At 34.2% G+C, this 16,742-nt stretch overlaps 2 protein-coding genes across 2 annotated transcripts; both read right to left on the minus strand.

The window, feature by feature from the left end:
• Positions 1–720: 720 nt before the first annotated feature.
• Positions 721–8,984, minus strand: LOC122595669 (diacylglycerol O-acyltransferase 1). Its single transcript, XM_043768087.1, has 16 exons — positions 8,429–8,984; positions 7,615–7,695; positions 7,237–7,310; positions 7,013–7,088; positions 6,845–6,912; positions 6,547–6,670; positions 6,047–6,145; positions 3,794–3,895; positions 3,586–3,722; positions 2,608–2,689; positions 2,474–2,494; positions 1,930–1,992; positions 1,757–1,804; positions 1,592–1,654; positions 1,159–1,212; positions 721–1,070 (listed from the first exon to the last, which is right to left on the minus strand). The coding sequence occupies exons 1-16, from the start codon at positions 8,705–8,707 to the stop codon at positions 966–968; spliced, it is 1,476 nt and encodes a 491-aa protein (XP_043624022.1). The 5' UTR covers positions 8,708–8,984; the 3' UTR covers positions 721–965.
• A 2,735-nt stretch (positions 8,985–11,719) lies between these two features.
• LOC122595176 (eukaryotic initiation factor 4A-8) lies at positions 11,720–14,597 on the minus strand. Its single transcript, XM_043767505.1, has 5 exons — positions 14,450–14,597; positions 13,777–13,845; positions 13,538–13,644; positions 13,022–13,452; positions 11,720–12,534 (listed from the first exon to the last, which is right to left on the minus strand). Exons 2-5 carry the CDS (start codon positions 13,842–13,844, stop codon positions 11,899–11,901), a joined length of 1,242 nt encoding a protein of 413 aa, XP_043623440.1. The 5' UTR covers position 13,845; positions 14,450–14,597; the 3' UTR covers positions 11,720–11,898.
• Between the last annotated feature and the right edge of the window lie 2,145 nt (positions 14,598–16,742).

Raw genomic sequence — 16,742 nt, forward strand, 5'->3', positions numbered from 1 at the left:
GACAACTCAATGTTTGAGACGCATCTTATAAACTAGAACGGTCCTTTCAGGCTTCCGGTTGTTAATGGATAGAAGGGGCAGTTTATGTGCAATAAACAATTTACTTGCATACTAATTTATGATCACTTTTCAAACTTTCAATTGTCATTTCCCTGTTGTATTGTATGACGTGATTATAAAAAACGAAATCATTTCCCACCATACCTCCATTACCGCAGTCATTTGTAATAGCTGTCAACTGAAAAGGCTTGCAAGCATACATGAGTTTACAACAGGACAGTAAATTGTTTCTAGAAGCGAGTATGATTTTGATGCGAGAATATCAACACACATATTGCAGCTCCTCTTTTGCTTAGCTTTTTATGTAGTGAAAGCACGTTTATGTTCAGCAATCCTCATGGGCTCTTTTCAATATTTTTAGTCAATTATATTGTTTAAATCACAATGAGCAAATAATTGACAGATTGAGTAAACAAAACATGTACAACTTAACTGCAACAAGTCAAAATCTTGGATGTAATAAGCTCAAAATGTTGAATATGCCAGTCCCTGAATATGCTAAAAACTCATTTATTTACAATAATGAACCAATTAATTTGTGCAATTAATAGAGCTATATAAATACTTTCAACTCCAGGTCCAAGCAAATCCAGCACTAGAATAGTGCACACAGAAAATAATTGCATTTCGATGTTAATTGCCAATGGGAGAAGGGAGATGTGATCATGTGAAGCCAATACAAAGGGGAATTACTATTAACATGTTTGGGAAATACAAGACCTGATGAGTGATGACAGTTGATTGTTATAGCTAATATCTAATTGTTGGATATTAACACCATGAGCGTCAAAAAAACACCGAACATGATCGATGATATGCTTTTACATCATCAAACTTCCTACAAAACTGCCAATTACGCCCTAAAATCTGTTAGAACTTAAAAATGGTCTTTTCTGTGGGGGAGTTTATCTGTTATTGACCTTTTGATTCATGACATCATGGTAATAGAGTAATACACACATGGGTTGACCAAGAATGCTAAAGAAGCACCAGAAGATGATATTTCCCACCTGATTGGACCATTTATAACAAGTTAACCAACAATAAAAGCAAATTGATTTAAAAAGAATAAGATGAGTTTTAGAAATTATAGAATACCATTGAGTTTTGGAACTTGTTCTGCAAGTAACTGGTGAGTAAGACCAATGGAACCTGATCAACAGATAGGTACATATAATTTAGATGTGGCAATTTCGACTCATTATAAAACAGGTGAAATGAGTAAAATAAAATCCTGGTTAAATAGGGAATGAGTCAAAAGTCTGCGATACAACTCCTAAATCGGCTTATTAGATTTACGGTCCCAGTAACACAGTTTTCTTTTATCATAGTTCATGCAATAATTAGTTCAGAAAAATGGACGAATAAGTGTTTTATGTCAACCCAATCCAACCCAACCTGTTAGGAGTTATGACCCAAACTCATTTACCTAAATCACCCATCCATACCCATCTTCAGTAACTGGTGTAAGATGTGAAAAGCAAAAAATTAAAAAATTATAAAAAAAAAAAGAGGGAAGGAAGAACGTTACCTGAAACATGATCCCTATGAAGGCCCAAAACTTGAAGATACGACAGGGAACAGCAATGCAAAGCTTTACGTAAAGAGGACCGGAACCAAAAAAGCCAGTGTAAGTAAATCATTTGAAACTAGATGCTTTGCAAGTTGCAACTAAAGATAAGGATTAGACATATACCTCATGGAACACAGCAGACATGAAAAATGCAACCAAAATGGCAGCACCCTGAATTCAATAGTGGCAAAATCCATTATATCCCATCCACAATGAGCGCACGCGCACACGCACACACACACATATCCCAAAATCTTTTCTTTAAAAACACTACAACAGAATAGCAGCTGATTTACCTTGGGTATCCCATTACGCAAGCATGGAAAATAGAGATGCCTTACAATCCATTTATGAACCGGCTACAAAATAATATAAAAGAAATAAATTACAATCCAACGTGCAAACTAACAAAAGAGGTAGGCAACCATTGTACAGAAAAGTTTTTCTAGTTATCCAACCAATATAGTATACATCTGCAATGAGCAAGATGTCTTTGCAGCAAGAAGAAAAACAAGAGGTAGCGAACAGTGAGTGCATTGGGTAAATGGATCAAAACGGACTTGGGTCAAAAAGAGATTTCTTTTGTGTGCCAATTCAGGTTGACCAATCAGTTTTTGTCTATCGTTTGTATTGTGTAAGTAGTTGATGTTTAAGTTAATTATGATTGAAACTATATAACCAAAGTACGATAAAACTTGTATACAGAAAATGATTCAGAACATCCTAATTCCTAAGCATTTAGATAAAATTTAGAGGCTTTTTGGCCCACATTTGGTGTGCTCTGTTAAAGGTTAAAATTGTCAAAGAAAAACATATCAAGTAGAATAGCTAGAGGCTTACCATATTCCAAAGTCTCCAATACTAGAACAGCACCCATTGAGAAAATAAGCATAAGCAAAATCAGCAACCAATGTAGCAATGCAACAAAAAACAATACTAGAACAAAAAAGATAGTGATAGCAAATACATCACACCTCTTCAACGGTTTGGGCATTCCACCAATCTTTATAAAACTCGCGATCCCCGAATCGAAGAAGCTCCGCAAGTATATTTAACCTACATGGCAGTAAATGTTATATGAAAGATGTTGCTGCACAAAAACTATCTCTAAAGTCATTTATCAATTATTTCTAAAGAAGCTAAGAATATCATAATTCATGTGTCTATAAATGTTATTAATTATATATTATTTTTTTCTTATGAAAATTTGAATTATAATTTAAATTTAGAATAAAAGATAAAAAATATATTACTATAAATAGAACAACATGACAACAGTTAATTTTATACATTGATATATTTAAACGAATAATGTTTTCTTCCTGATTTGAATTCATCAATTGTTTTCCATAACTAGACTTTTGGAGTAACACTACAAAGATTTGCCCATATTGACCTGGACCCATTTTGACCGGTCCGTCTTGATCCGTTTTCAAAATTACTTGTACTGAATCTAACCCGTTTTGACACGTCACCCAACCCGATCCCCACCCATACATCTTGCCGCCTCTACTCACAAGCATTGTACAGGTTTACTAGTGGCAATATGGGTGGATCGGGGAACGGGTCACCACAGGTTCAGGTTGAAACAGATCAGTTTTTTATAACAGGTCAAATTAGGCTGGATGAGATTCCCATGTATTGTTTTTCTAGAATTTATTAGCAACAACTAAGGTCTTGATTAACATTACAAACCAATTTTGAACAGAACTTAGGAAGCCGTATGTATTAAAAGCAGATTTTATCGAACTTTCAACCTGTTTGTTGAGCCACACCTGTGTTGGCAATTTTTTTAAAATTGGACTTGTTGGGGATGCAACATACCCCAAATATAAGCATTCTTAAGTAAATTGCTCTAAACCCACCTCAAGTAACCCACCTCTAGTTTTAGCTTTTAAAAGAAAAAGTGAAAAGTATAAAATTTTGTTAAATATTAAAAACAGAAGACTTACCAAAGGTGAAAAAAGCAGTAGAACATACAGAGCCAAACGTATAGATTTGGAACTGAAAGCTTTAACACCCGCTCAATAGCATATAGAATGTCTCCTTTTAATGGATGTCTAGAGTTTTTGACAATTGGATTGATATACTGTAGAAAGACATGGCAAGATTCAGATACGGAAGCAATAGAGATGAGTTCAGAAAACTGAGACGACTTACCTGTTCAATGATGAATCCCATAAACCCTGTAAATATTACTAGCTTGATCAGTTGACGTAACACCCAACCCTTTCGAATAAATGCAGTGCGAGGATAGCTTATCTACAAGTAAAAATGCACTCAATATCATGACGCAGAATAAACTATTGATATTCATTTATCATGGAAGGATGAAATAACTAAAACAAGAATAGAAGTGTTCAAATGCAGAATTAAATTACAGTCATATGGTAACATAGACCCTTTTCTTCTGTTTCTTAACATGCAAATAAAACTACAATCCGATTTTAATTAGATAACAACTAATCATGATTTTGTCTGCTGACGGATATGTAAAATATTTTCAATCAACCTTGATTGATTTTCAATAGAGATGGATGGTACCAGGGCTCCAAGAAGCAAAATGCATAAAAATGGTCAATCATAGTTTTTTTCGCATTAGATTTATAACATTAGTATGTGAGCCATCACAAAATTTCAAATTTTATGTATATATATTTACCAAGTAGTATCCAATTCCCACAATGAGATGACAACAAATGATACTTAATTTTGCCTCCAGCTGGCTTTAAACACATTTTCAATCAACCTAACTTATTTTTCCGTAGACAATGTTGTAAAACTCGTCCGACTCAGCCGGGTACACAAATTTGACTCATAACTCGGCAGTAATGGGTTGATTCAGGCCGACTCGGACTAAACTCAGCCAAACGGGATCAGACTCTGGTCAATACAGGTCAAGCTCAGCCGTCTCGGCTCAAAACTTTGATCAAAGTGATACAATCAAGATTATTAAATAATATTAGTTTTATAATTATTATTATTAGGTAAGTGACCAAGTGTTATATATATATTCTATAAAATATTATTATTTATTATTATTTAGTTAGCTTGTTAACCAAGCTATAGGATTAGCATAAACGGAAGGACTATTAGTACCACAAATATCAAAGCATCTACAAAAAATGTGCTATACTGGATTGTACACTGTGCAGGAAAAGATGTTCTTAGTGGTAAATTAATCAAAAACATTGGCACAACTATCACTTCCCTAGTATAAATAGAACATTAGGGTTGTAACTCTATCATGTGTGGTATATTATTCAAATTTTTATTGTTCTTCTTTGTCAAATTTGGGAGTTCAATGGTTCTCGAATACCAGCCTCTCAATCTATTCATTCTTATCATACCATACAAGCATTTGGTTCATATCACAAATGTGGTCAAAACAAAATTAAATACATTTTTAATAAAACCCTAAACTGGTTTAAGCTTATGTTCCTAAACATCTAAGTTAGAACTTTGAAATATTATGTAAATGTTTCCAAACAATCATGTATGAACTTGAAGTTTTTATTCAATTCCTGTATTCTAAATTTCTATTGCAAACTGACATATACATAGAATCCCAAACTAGGTACCACGAGTTGAGTACAAGTTTTAATAACTTGCGACTCCCCGGTCCCCTCTCGCCGAGTCAAGTCCGGGTGACCAGGTCACAAGTTTTACAACCTTGTTCACAGAGCTGGATGGCACCATGCTCCAAGCAGAGTTATAAGCAGGGTTGTAAAATTCGATCGCCGACTCGTGACTCGGTGGGTAAATGGGTCAAGTCAGGCGGACTCGGGCTACAACTTCAGTCAATGGCGGTCAACGGCGGTAAACGGTCAAAACTGCTCGGATCCGTCTCAAAGTGAGTCTCAAAGTCAGATGTTACAGCCAGAGATAAGAAAAACAAGCCATAAAGAAATCTGGCCTTAATGGAGAAGTAGAGATAAGATGGAGATGTAAAAGAGGAAGGTTTTTTTGGACTAAGAGAAAGCGGATTTTGTTGAATGATGTAAAAGATGCTTTTCGTTTATTGGCTATAGTTTCATGGTTATATCAATTTTTAGTTTTTATATATATTTTTAAATACTCGGGTATATAACTTTTTCTATTTTTTGTTAAAAGATTATATAAAATCACAAAATCAAGTATTTTTATATAGTTTATTAATATAAATATAAATCCAAAAAACTTTATTTTATATATGAGAATCCCAACCAATGTACCCTCCGCGCCGAGTCTGACTTCCCAAAAATTCATAACTCCCCCATAACTCCAACCTTGCCCAAAGGTTTTTCGGATTGAATATGCAACATTAAACATGTATAGAACACCACAAAATTTCAAAATTATCTGTATACACTTTATGTCAGAATACGAAGTATTGAGCAATATAGATTAGGGAAGGGTTTTAGTGTTTTGTACCTGGTAACACAATGTAGGAGCAAGAATGAAATAAACCAAGCTTTTGAAGTTGACGTCACTAAAATACTCCATATCTGAAGATTTGGAATCCACGTCCCCCTAAGAACATATGCTTGGAAGTAAGCACATGTAAAAGATTCCCATATGATACGATGTTTTACAAGTGTTCAATGTGGTGTGTGGTCTGGACTTTTGAGTCAAGAATCATTACGAGTATGGATTTAATAACAGGGTGAAATGGAAATGGGTAATGATTGCTAGACACGATCCATTGGATGGAGAATTCTCAACTTTATGGGTATCAATGACACCATATCCCTGACCCAAACATACCCAAACACTATCAAACCCTTGGCATTTGAGGAGGTTATGATATCAGGGTTGGCCGGTTGGGGAATATTTAATGGGAGGCCTCAAATAGATTATAAACCTAAACAAGGTTTAAAAAACCTAGATTTGCTTTGCAGTAAAGAAAAAAAAAACACTGGCTCTTCCTTTACCTTATCATTTGAGTTTACAAGCGACCGCATATCGTAATTTGTGTGCACAAAGGATACCAACTTTAACCAATTAATGCAAGCACACAGCATCAATGACACACCTGATAAGACCGCTGAATCAAACCTACAAAACATTGAACAACCACATGAGAATAGTTATCATAAAGTGGTAGGACAAGGCACAGACCAGTTTCTTATTTGTTATTTTCAAATGACTATTAAATAATAATAATAATAATAATACTAATAATAATAAGAACAAACTTGTACAAGGATATACGGGAATAAACAAACTGACCTCAGAATCATGAAAACTGGATATAGTATTGCAGTTAAAGTCGTTATAACATGGAGAGTGATTACAACCTACAAGAATAAATCGCTTACACATCTTTAAAGCCTCAATGTCAAATAGTTCTAATATTTGATATTGTTTCAACTATGTAAGATAGAACAATTAACTTACAGGATTCGATATCCGTTTTTGCCATGCCAATTTTTCAACAATATAAGCAGCAAGAGGGAATAGAATAAGAGAAAGGCTGCATGAGAAATCAGATATCATCATAATCATGTCAACTAGTAAGCGACTTTTTAATCCACAACAGAAGTCAGAAACACAGACTATCTTTACACTGAAATTAGTAAGTATTACTGAATTGCCGATAAGGAAACTCAAAAGAAGATTACCAGCACATCAAAAGTGGCCAATCTCTCAAGGATCTTGAACTGAACCAAAAATTGGAATTGATCAATAACCCATACTGCAAAGTAATTTGGATTATGTTAGAAACAATATGTAAAAGTATAAACTGATACAAAAATTCACAGCTACGCGATACAGCGTCATAAATAAAGAATTTTGTATTTCTGACTCAACACTGTTATACAAATCTGAAGGACTATTGGACTAATACAAGTATTGGGGTGACCCATCAACTTGGAGGTTGTGGGTTCAAGTGTCACTTGAGAAAATTGGTGTGAAGATCAAGTGGTTTTAGCTATTTAACTCTTTGTCTTTCAAATTAAAAAAAAATGACTAAGATTCCAGATCAAAATACCGCTTACCTTCATCAGATTCTCAATGATGAGCCTACTATTTACTGCAACAAGCACCACTATGCAAAGGTTGAAGAGACCTGCATGACTCTGCCAGAAGTTTCCAGTTAGCCATTCACTTAAATCACAAAAATGTAACAATAACAAGATAATATTAATGAAAAGAAAAAGACCCAACAATCAAACAATTATATGAAAACTAATCGATTGTTTCATTTTTTGTTTTTTCTTTCCCAGTATGTTTTTTTAGTAAAAATTTAATTGATAAAAAAAATGAGTTCAAAAGTCAATTTGTAGATTTGTTAGTTTCATTTTTTATTTTACTTAAAGTATCCATTTATCTTAGGGCTTTTTACGTAGTTTATGCGATTCTAAAATCGAACTCTTGTAGCTATAGCCATACAACCCATATCCAAAAATGTATATTTTGCTTGACAGATGCCTCAAAAAGGATAATCAATCCGTATCATGTCCTTTCTTCCTAAACTGATACAAGCATAAGTCAGGTATGATGGAATATACTGAATCCCCTCAGATGGGTCGCATAAAAATGAAGTATGAAAGATTAACATGGAGAATATAGGCTACATTGAGTGACTAGCATTAATAGCGTCAAGTCTGATCTGAAATAATAGTATTATGGTACACATGCCAAATGAGTCACACATGCTTAACAAGTAAGGAGTCTCGTTTTTGGACATGTAAATGATATGCAACTTTACAAAGGCTTCCAGAATATCTACTATTGGCAGAGGAATTAAAATGACACAAATAGTAAATTGAGTTATAGATGACTACGGGGCGATTGGTACAGAAAAACCACCTGTTTGAAGATAGCGTCAGAGCTAAGAGGAGACTCTCTAATTTTACGGTGAGCAGGTGTACACGCACGATAAGCATAATGCACCGCCGCCTTCTTCTTATTACCACTACTACTATTATTATTCAGAATCTCACCATCCGAATTCGATTTCGAGGACGACGACGACGTATCATACAATTCCATTCCGGCTCCACTTGCATCGGAATTGACGATCGTTCGCCGTCGTATTTCGCCGCGTGCCGTGGTTTCTCCGATCTCCGGCGTGTCTATCAACGCCATTTATTATTTATCAATTTAAGGACAATAATAATGAATTATTAAATGAAGAGCAAGATGAAAGCTATATATATATAGTATAAGAAGAAGAAGATGAAATTGTAAGTGAAGTGAGAGGGATGGAGGGAGAGAGAGAGAGATGAATCCCTTTTAGTTTAGAATGAATATATATATATAAGATATATATGATGATGATGGAGGTCAGCTGCAATCGCAGACAGACAATGAGAGAGAATGGAAAGGATTGGGGGAGAGATTAGGCGGAAATTCCTCTCTCTTCTCTCTCTGTAATACTATATATATATATATATTGAGTTTTAATGGGGAACTTGATTCTTCTGTGTGTGTGTGTGTGTGTGTGTTTTCAAGATAGAGACAGAGAGATGAGAGCGCGTCCGTTAAAAAATAGTCCCCCAAAATATATATACTTCAAATAGTTCAATGTTACAAAAATTTGTATGATGACTTTATTAAAAGAAAATTGCTATATAAAATAAATTATATTTTGAATTTTTTTTATTGATCACAAAAATTAAATGAGTAGATAAGATTGTAAACATTAGTTAATTGTTTTTCTATAAATCTTCCTCTTATATATATTTAATTTAAAATACACTCCATTTTTTTCTTTCCTTGTAAAACATAACTCAGAAATAAAACAATATTTCGTTTCGTAATTAGATCCTGATCAATTACTCTACCATGTATCATATCCCCCAGCAATATGACAAGTTTAGTTATTATGAGATCGACTCATGTTGGTCAAGGTTTATATTAAACGAGATAGGTATCCGTGCAATATGGCGACGGTGGCAGCAACGGGTGGTGGTAACGATGTGCTTATTGATTTAAAGATAATTGATGTAAATGGTAGTATAGTTATTTTATGGTTAAGGAATGCATCTTTTATAAATAACTTTATTAAGAATATTATAGAGATATTATGTGAAAATATTTAAATTACTGAATAAAGTAGATAGATAGTTTTGAAAAGTATGGGTGCAAAATATTTTAGGGATATATTGGGTAGATTTAGTGTGTAAGTTAGGAATGTATTGAAAGTTAAGGGTATTTTGGGTATTTTAAAGGTGGAGAGTTGAAAAGATGGGAGGGTAATTTATTTATTAATAGATGTATAGATATTATGTTTTACGAATTGTTTTAATTTGTGAATTGTTGTACACATCCTCTTTTCATGAGGTTGACTTTTATTTAATTTTAATTAATAACGAGAAAGAGTAATGTATCGGCTGATTTTCCTTAGAAGGTGTATTATATAAAGTCGGTTGGAATGACATCGCTATCCAAATTTTAGTGGTTGAATAACATGTACTAATATAAAGCGAGTTATTTGTTGGAAAAAGAAATTCATTTGTATAAATGCCTAAAATAGTACATAGAATCTATTTTACTTCAAATGTTATGTTAAGATTACTTTGTCATCTCTAAGGACATATATCTCTATCAAATGAAATAATCCCACAATGATAATAATTCTTCAAAAAGAAAGGGACTCACCTGAATTACCCCTCAATTTATACATTAATTTAACCATTTTCACTTAATATACTTATAATAATTTATGTGAAATAATTGTAGAATATAAATCTCTCAATATATAAATTAATTACACTATTTGTTTTCACATCAATTACTTTTATAATAACTAAACAAATGCTCACACGATGCAACGGTGTGGCGATGGTGACGGGCGACCGTGATGATGACAGCGATGAGTGGTGGTGGCGGTGGAAGTGACAGATAACGGTGTGATTATCAATGTAAAAGTAATTGATACCCCGTATAAAAAAGATAGTGTAAACATTTTGATAGTTGGGGGAAAGATATTTAAATTAGGTGGAGATATATGATGTGAATAGATTTATTTTACAACAGATATATGTTATAAATAATATTATTAAGAGTATTATAAATATATTAGGTGAAAATATTTAAATTATGAATATATAACAAAAGATATTTTAAAATTATCAACTACTCGAAATTGAAAAGGTTAGAAAGATATAAATGATTTATAATTTAATACGAAAAACCACACCATTATTAACACATCTAGTTTATTGGAGAGTAGAAAAACATGAGCGCCCATAACAACATGTGACATGTCTTGTTGCATAAAATGTTGAATTTGGAAAGTAAAAGAAGAGACATGTTGTAGTCTATAAATGAGTCCTTTGTGGGACATTCTTCTAGATGTTATATGCAGCATGATTGGGTTAAATGGCTGATTCTTGACAAAACACCTAAACAATTATACAAAGAAAATGAACATAAGTTTTATTTTTTTAAAATAGATTGGAGAACAAGATCGGATCATCGAGTTTCATAATTCCAGGGCTTCTGGTATTTAATGTTTGGAAAAAAGAGTGACTGAAGAACTCGAGAACCGACTGAAGAACACTTAGCGTTGAACTAGTTGGGTTATGTGATCGGTAAAATCCAGCATCATTTCAAGTGAACTCCCAATACAAGATGAGAGTCAAGCGATGCACTTGTAATGTAATATTGTGTTAAAGTATTGCCAGTTGATTTGGTAACATCTAGCTGATGAAAGTCAACCAGTGCACTCATAACGTCTTAGGAGAGAGTCGTGCAAAAAGAGCTGATGGATACCTTCATTTTGATATAAAATTGTTTAAAACTATTACCAGTTAATTTGGTAACTATTGTGATTGTTTCAGCCAAAAAACTGACATCGATACACCAAAAAATGTCCCAAAAACGGCTGGGAAAATACTTCAAACAAAAAGAAAGATATATTCTATATATCTAGTATGAAATTTGTTCAGTTTGGTACAACCAAGTGGTTAATAAAACGTCTGGAGAAGCTAACTATTATAAATTTGAATATAAATTCGATTTGAAAACAGAGTAACAGACCCGTAGAACCCATCAACTGGTTGTCATCGAACCGAATAGTCTACGAAGTTCAACCACAGACTAACAAGTATCAGCAGAAAATAACTTACCCACAAATGCATTACCAAAAGAGAATAAATAAACAAATCCATACACTTCTGGGGTAAAATAAACTTTAGGGTACAAACATGAGTTGCAAATATCTTATAGCACCAAGTCTTTCATAATAATAACTTCGACAAACAAAAACAATAAGTTTCAAAAAAACAGGTTCTAACCTTTCTTACTGAACAAACCCACATGCCAAAATCTTTCTAAATAAGATCAGCAACATTTGATGGCAGTTCCTCGACAACCACATTGTAAAATTTCTGGATATCTGCAAGCATCCGTTCATCTTCCACTGTTACAAAGTTAATTGCAACACCCTTTCTCCCAAATCGTCCACTTCGTCCAATACGATGCAGATAGTTTTCAGGCTGGGTAGGAAGATCGTAGTTGATAACAAGGGACACTTGTTGCACATCAATACCACGAGCCAAAAGATCAGTTGTGATGAGAACACGTGATGACCCTGAACGGAACTCACGCATGATTATGTCACGTGTGTTTTGATCCATGTCACCATGGGTGGCCGAAACTGTGTGGTCACGGCTTCTCATCTTGTCAGTCAACCAGTCAACCTTACGCCGGGTGTTCACAAAGATCACACTCTGGGTGATAGCAAGAGTCTCATAGAGATCACAGAGTGTCTCAAGCTTCCACTCTTCTTTTTCGACATTAACATAAAATTGCTTGATACCTTCTAGAGTGAGCTCATCACGCTTGACGAGAATCCTCACAGGTTTGTTCATGAACTTCCTGGTTATCTCAAGAGCCTCGGGAGGCATTGTTGCAGAAAACACTCCCACCTGAACCTTTGAAGGCAACAGCTGGAAGATGTCGTAGATCTGAATAAAAGAATGCACAGCGTTAAGAGCATTAATTATTTTATACAACCATCTAACCCCAACATTAACATATTCAAAAACATGTAATACTTCATGTAATAAAAATCATATTATGGTAACTGGATGTGCCTTTGTAAACAGTTGTAACAAATTGACTTTTAGATACTAGTAACTAATTTGCTTCTGATATAACAATATATTGTCAATTTGAGTCTTTCAAAATTCTAAAGAGCAGTGTATTCAAACTTTAAAGATACGTAACTTTGGTTTTCATAATTTCATCAAATACAGATCATCTAAAGAATAGCAGATCGATGTATAACTTGCAATAATCAGGCAATCAATTTAGAAAGCTGGCACCCAATAACTCCTAAAACACGTAATCTAAACAGGAATCCTCATGTAACGGTGCACAAAAATATGATAGCTAATTTCATAAAACTTATATTATATGCATGGCAAATAAACTGAAACGTAAAATAAGCACCTGGTCCTTGAAACCTCTTGAAAGCATTTCATCGGCTTCATCCAACACAAACATCTTAATGTAATCAGCACGTAATGACTTCCTCCTAAGCATGTCAAACACACGACCAGGTGTACCAACGACAACATGGACACCAGCAGAGAGGATACGTTGGTCCTCACGAACACTTGTTCCACCAACACAAGCATGGACCTTGACACCAAGATAGTCACCAAGTGCTCGCATAACTTTTTCAATTTGCTGGGCAAGCTCACGAGTAGGAGCAAGAACCAAAGCCTGACATTCCACCGTGTTATAGTCGAGTTGTTGAAGGATACCGGAGCAAAAAGTTGCAGTCTTTCCGGTTCCTGACTGAGCCTGTTGGATCACATCAAGACCCTTAGTAAAGGGAACAATCCCCCTTTGCTGAATTGCTGACGGCTTCTCAAAACCTATAAAGGAACAAAGTCAACACATTTGAACAGCATCAAAATAACTCACATGACTATCACAGAGTACAAAGCAATATGTACGAACCATATGCATAGATGCCTCTTAAAAGATTTTCTTGCAGACCCATTGCATCAAAACTATCATAAACCTCGTCATACGAAGTAAAAAAGTCCTGCCCATCAGTAGAAAGCCTGTTGCGGTAATAAAATCATGTCATCAGCACGTTAAAGCCCAAAAAAAATATTTCCTTTTGACTACTTGACCATCTACTTGTTCAAAAAAAGTTAATAAATTGACAAGAAAAACGAATATAGAAAACTTACAACTCATTCATCTTGGAATCAAACTGCTTGCCATCAAACTGAGAGCCATCTGGAGCATTGCCTGCCATACTATAAATAAAAAAAAATCTTATCACAACAAACTTTTTTACTTTTTAATAAACAGCTCTTGAAAATCAAAAACCAAAACTAATCAAAATATACAGTAAATCATACTTTCCCAACAACAAATAAGAACCAAACAATTAAAAGAAAGTTACACACAAAAGACTACTCTCAGTAGTAAACTTTACATAAAGAAAACACATACAAACATGTATGTTTAAAACAAAACACATATATATATAGAAACATATATACAGTCATACTCCATAAGAGCTAATATAGCCTATACCAAATCAAGTACTCACAGACACATAAATACACATCTTTTAGAGTTCATAATAAATCCATACTGTAAATTTAAATCTGGATTCAAGCTTAGCGTACAAATACAATTCTCATCTCAAAAGTACCACTAATCCATATATAAATACGAAAATAAACACCGATCTGATTAAAACATAACACACAGATCTCAAAAAATTGAATACTACAGATAGAGATACAAATTAATAAAATTTATTGATAAAACAAACAGATCGAGAATTTAATAGTAAAAAGAACACCAACAATAATAATAATAATAAGTAATAAAGAGTAGTAAGTTAGGTACCTGAAATTGAAGATTTGATTTTTAAAAGATTAAACAAAAAGTTGTTGTTTCGATTTTTAGGGTTTTTAACTCCTCGGATTGGATATGTTGGCCGCGGAGTTTAGAGCGAGAATTTTATAAAGAGAATTTTTATGTTGTTGTTGTATATGTTTTCAGATTTGTAGTATTTGTATTGATTGATGAAACCCAGCCCTCAAAGGCCGAAACTTTACCCTACTTTTTGCCTTTTTCGGCTAAATTGACTACTATACCCAGTGTTTTTTTTCTTGTTGACGGTTTTACCCTTACTTGATAAACGTGGAGACTACGCAGAGGCCACTCATTCCTTTTTGGTTTTTTCTTCCTTTTTTGCTTTTCTTTCTTTCTTTATGTGACATATAAAATGTAAATATGTTTTTTTTTTTTTAAAGTGAGTTTTATTAACACTATACCTTCAAATTAGGCCGGTGAAAAACTAATACAAGTATTTTTACAACAATTTAAATTTACGTCAATCCTCCCATGATATTAATCGCTTTCTATTTCTATTTCTTACTAAAGATAGCCTAACCCTTTCACACTTTGCACTATCGAGTCTTTGCAAGCATTCTTTTTTGAGAATCTTTCGTCATTCCTCGTTTTCCATATGGCCCAATATGTAACCATTACAATGCCTTTCAATACGTTTTTCTCCTCTTTAATCAACCCGATGTAATCATGAATGTCAATAAAGTCCTTAACTTCGGAAATAAACAATTTGGTTACTTTGACCCACTTACTTATTTCATCTCATACCCTCGCTCCCAACTAACAGTGGTAAAGTAAATGATCAATTGTCTCATCTCCAATATTGCAAAAAACACACCTGAGGGTGCCAAACTCACAATTTCTCACATTAAGGGCTGTAAGCGTAGGTATACGATCTAAAACCGCACGCCACATGAATATGTTACACTTTTCGGTACCCATTTTGCCCATTTGAGGACAACACAATTACTGATCTCAAGATTTTTAATCAAAGCTTCCTTGACAAACTTGACTGTCAACTCCTTGTTTACTCCTCCCATCCAAGGCCATCGATCTTCTTTATTAGTTAAACTTGCATTTCTAACAGTTTTATCAACTCCAACAATTCCGTCAATTCCCCGTCCTCAAATGAACTTTTGCTCCAATTCCAGCGTCCAATGAAACCTTGGTCTCTAATATTGTACCTTTCACTTACACTACATCTTTTGTCCAACTCCAATTTAAATAAAAGCGGGAATCTTTCCTTTAGAAATATATCAGCAACCCATATGTCCAGCCAAAAAATCTGGTTACCCTTCCCAACCTCCCTTTGTAAGTGTTTGGCACAACCCCTTATCCATGACTTTGACCTTTTCAATAGTTTTGACAATCGAAGACCAAACACCCGAAACATGCCTGTTGCAACCCCAACTTCTTTTTGTTTCATGTATCGCCTTAACGACCTTCCTCCAAATGCTATTAGTTTCATTCTTATACCGCAACAACCATTTCGCGAGCAAAACTATATTAGAGTTTTTCAACTTGCTTAAACCCAGGCCCCCCATTTTAACAGGAAGTGTGATTTTATCCCAAGCCACCCAAATGATCTTTTTAACCGTGTCCGAACCACCCCACAGAAACCGTCTAGTTATTGACTCCAACCAGTCTATGACTTTACCAAGAGCTTTGAAGAGCAAAAAATAATACGTTGGGAAACTCTCCAATACAGACTTTATCAATATAAGTCGATCCCCGATTGAAAGATGATAAGTCATAATTAGGGTTTAGGGGATCAACTTGACTTATATAGACCTACTTTAATAAATGTTTCGTGAATTCCAGGTTTGAACTAAAAAGATAAAAGATGGTTTAAAATGTTGATTAAGTCAAGTTATGATATTAGTGAGCCGTGAGGAGTAGACAAAAAGAAAATCAAATGGACTTTTATGTTGTTGTTTGGGCCGTACAACACTCCAGCAGCCCAGCACCTTAACCTCTTCTTAATTTGGGAATGTACATCACAAGAAGAAAAAGCCCATCTCAAATGGTTTTTGGATGTCGGTTAGGAGAAGGAACTCAAGTGGGCAAACAAGGAAACTAAAGCTATTTATATATTTATTGTTGCTGTGTTTGAGGGGGATATCAAAAAATTATATCCGAGAGTTACTTTTTTCGTAGGGGATTAATTTCGAGAGTGGATCACATAATATATTGTGAGCAATTAATTCGAGGGAATTGGTCGACAATTAATATCATTCGACTCATTAAATTTGGCTGCGGACGAATTAGGAGAGCTGACGAACAGAGA

This window comes from Erigeron canadensis, chromosome 4 (genome assembly GCF_010389155.1).
Source record: "Erigeron canadensis isolate Cc75 chromosome 4, C_canadensis_v1, whole genome shotgun sequence".
In the NCBI taxonomy this organism is placed as follows: domain Eukaryota; kingdom Viridiplantae; phylum Streptophyta; class Magnoliopsida; order Asterales; family Asteraceae; genus Erigeron; species Erigeron canadensis.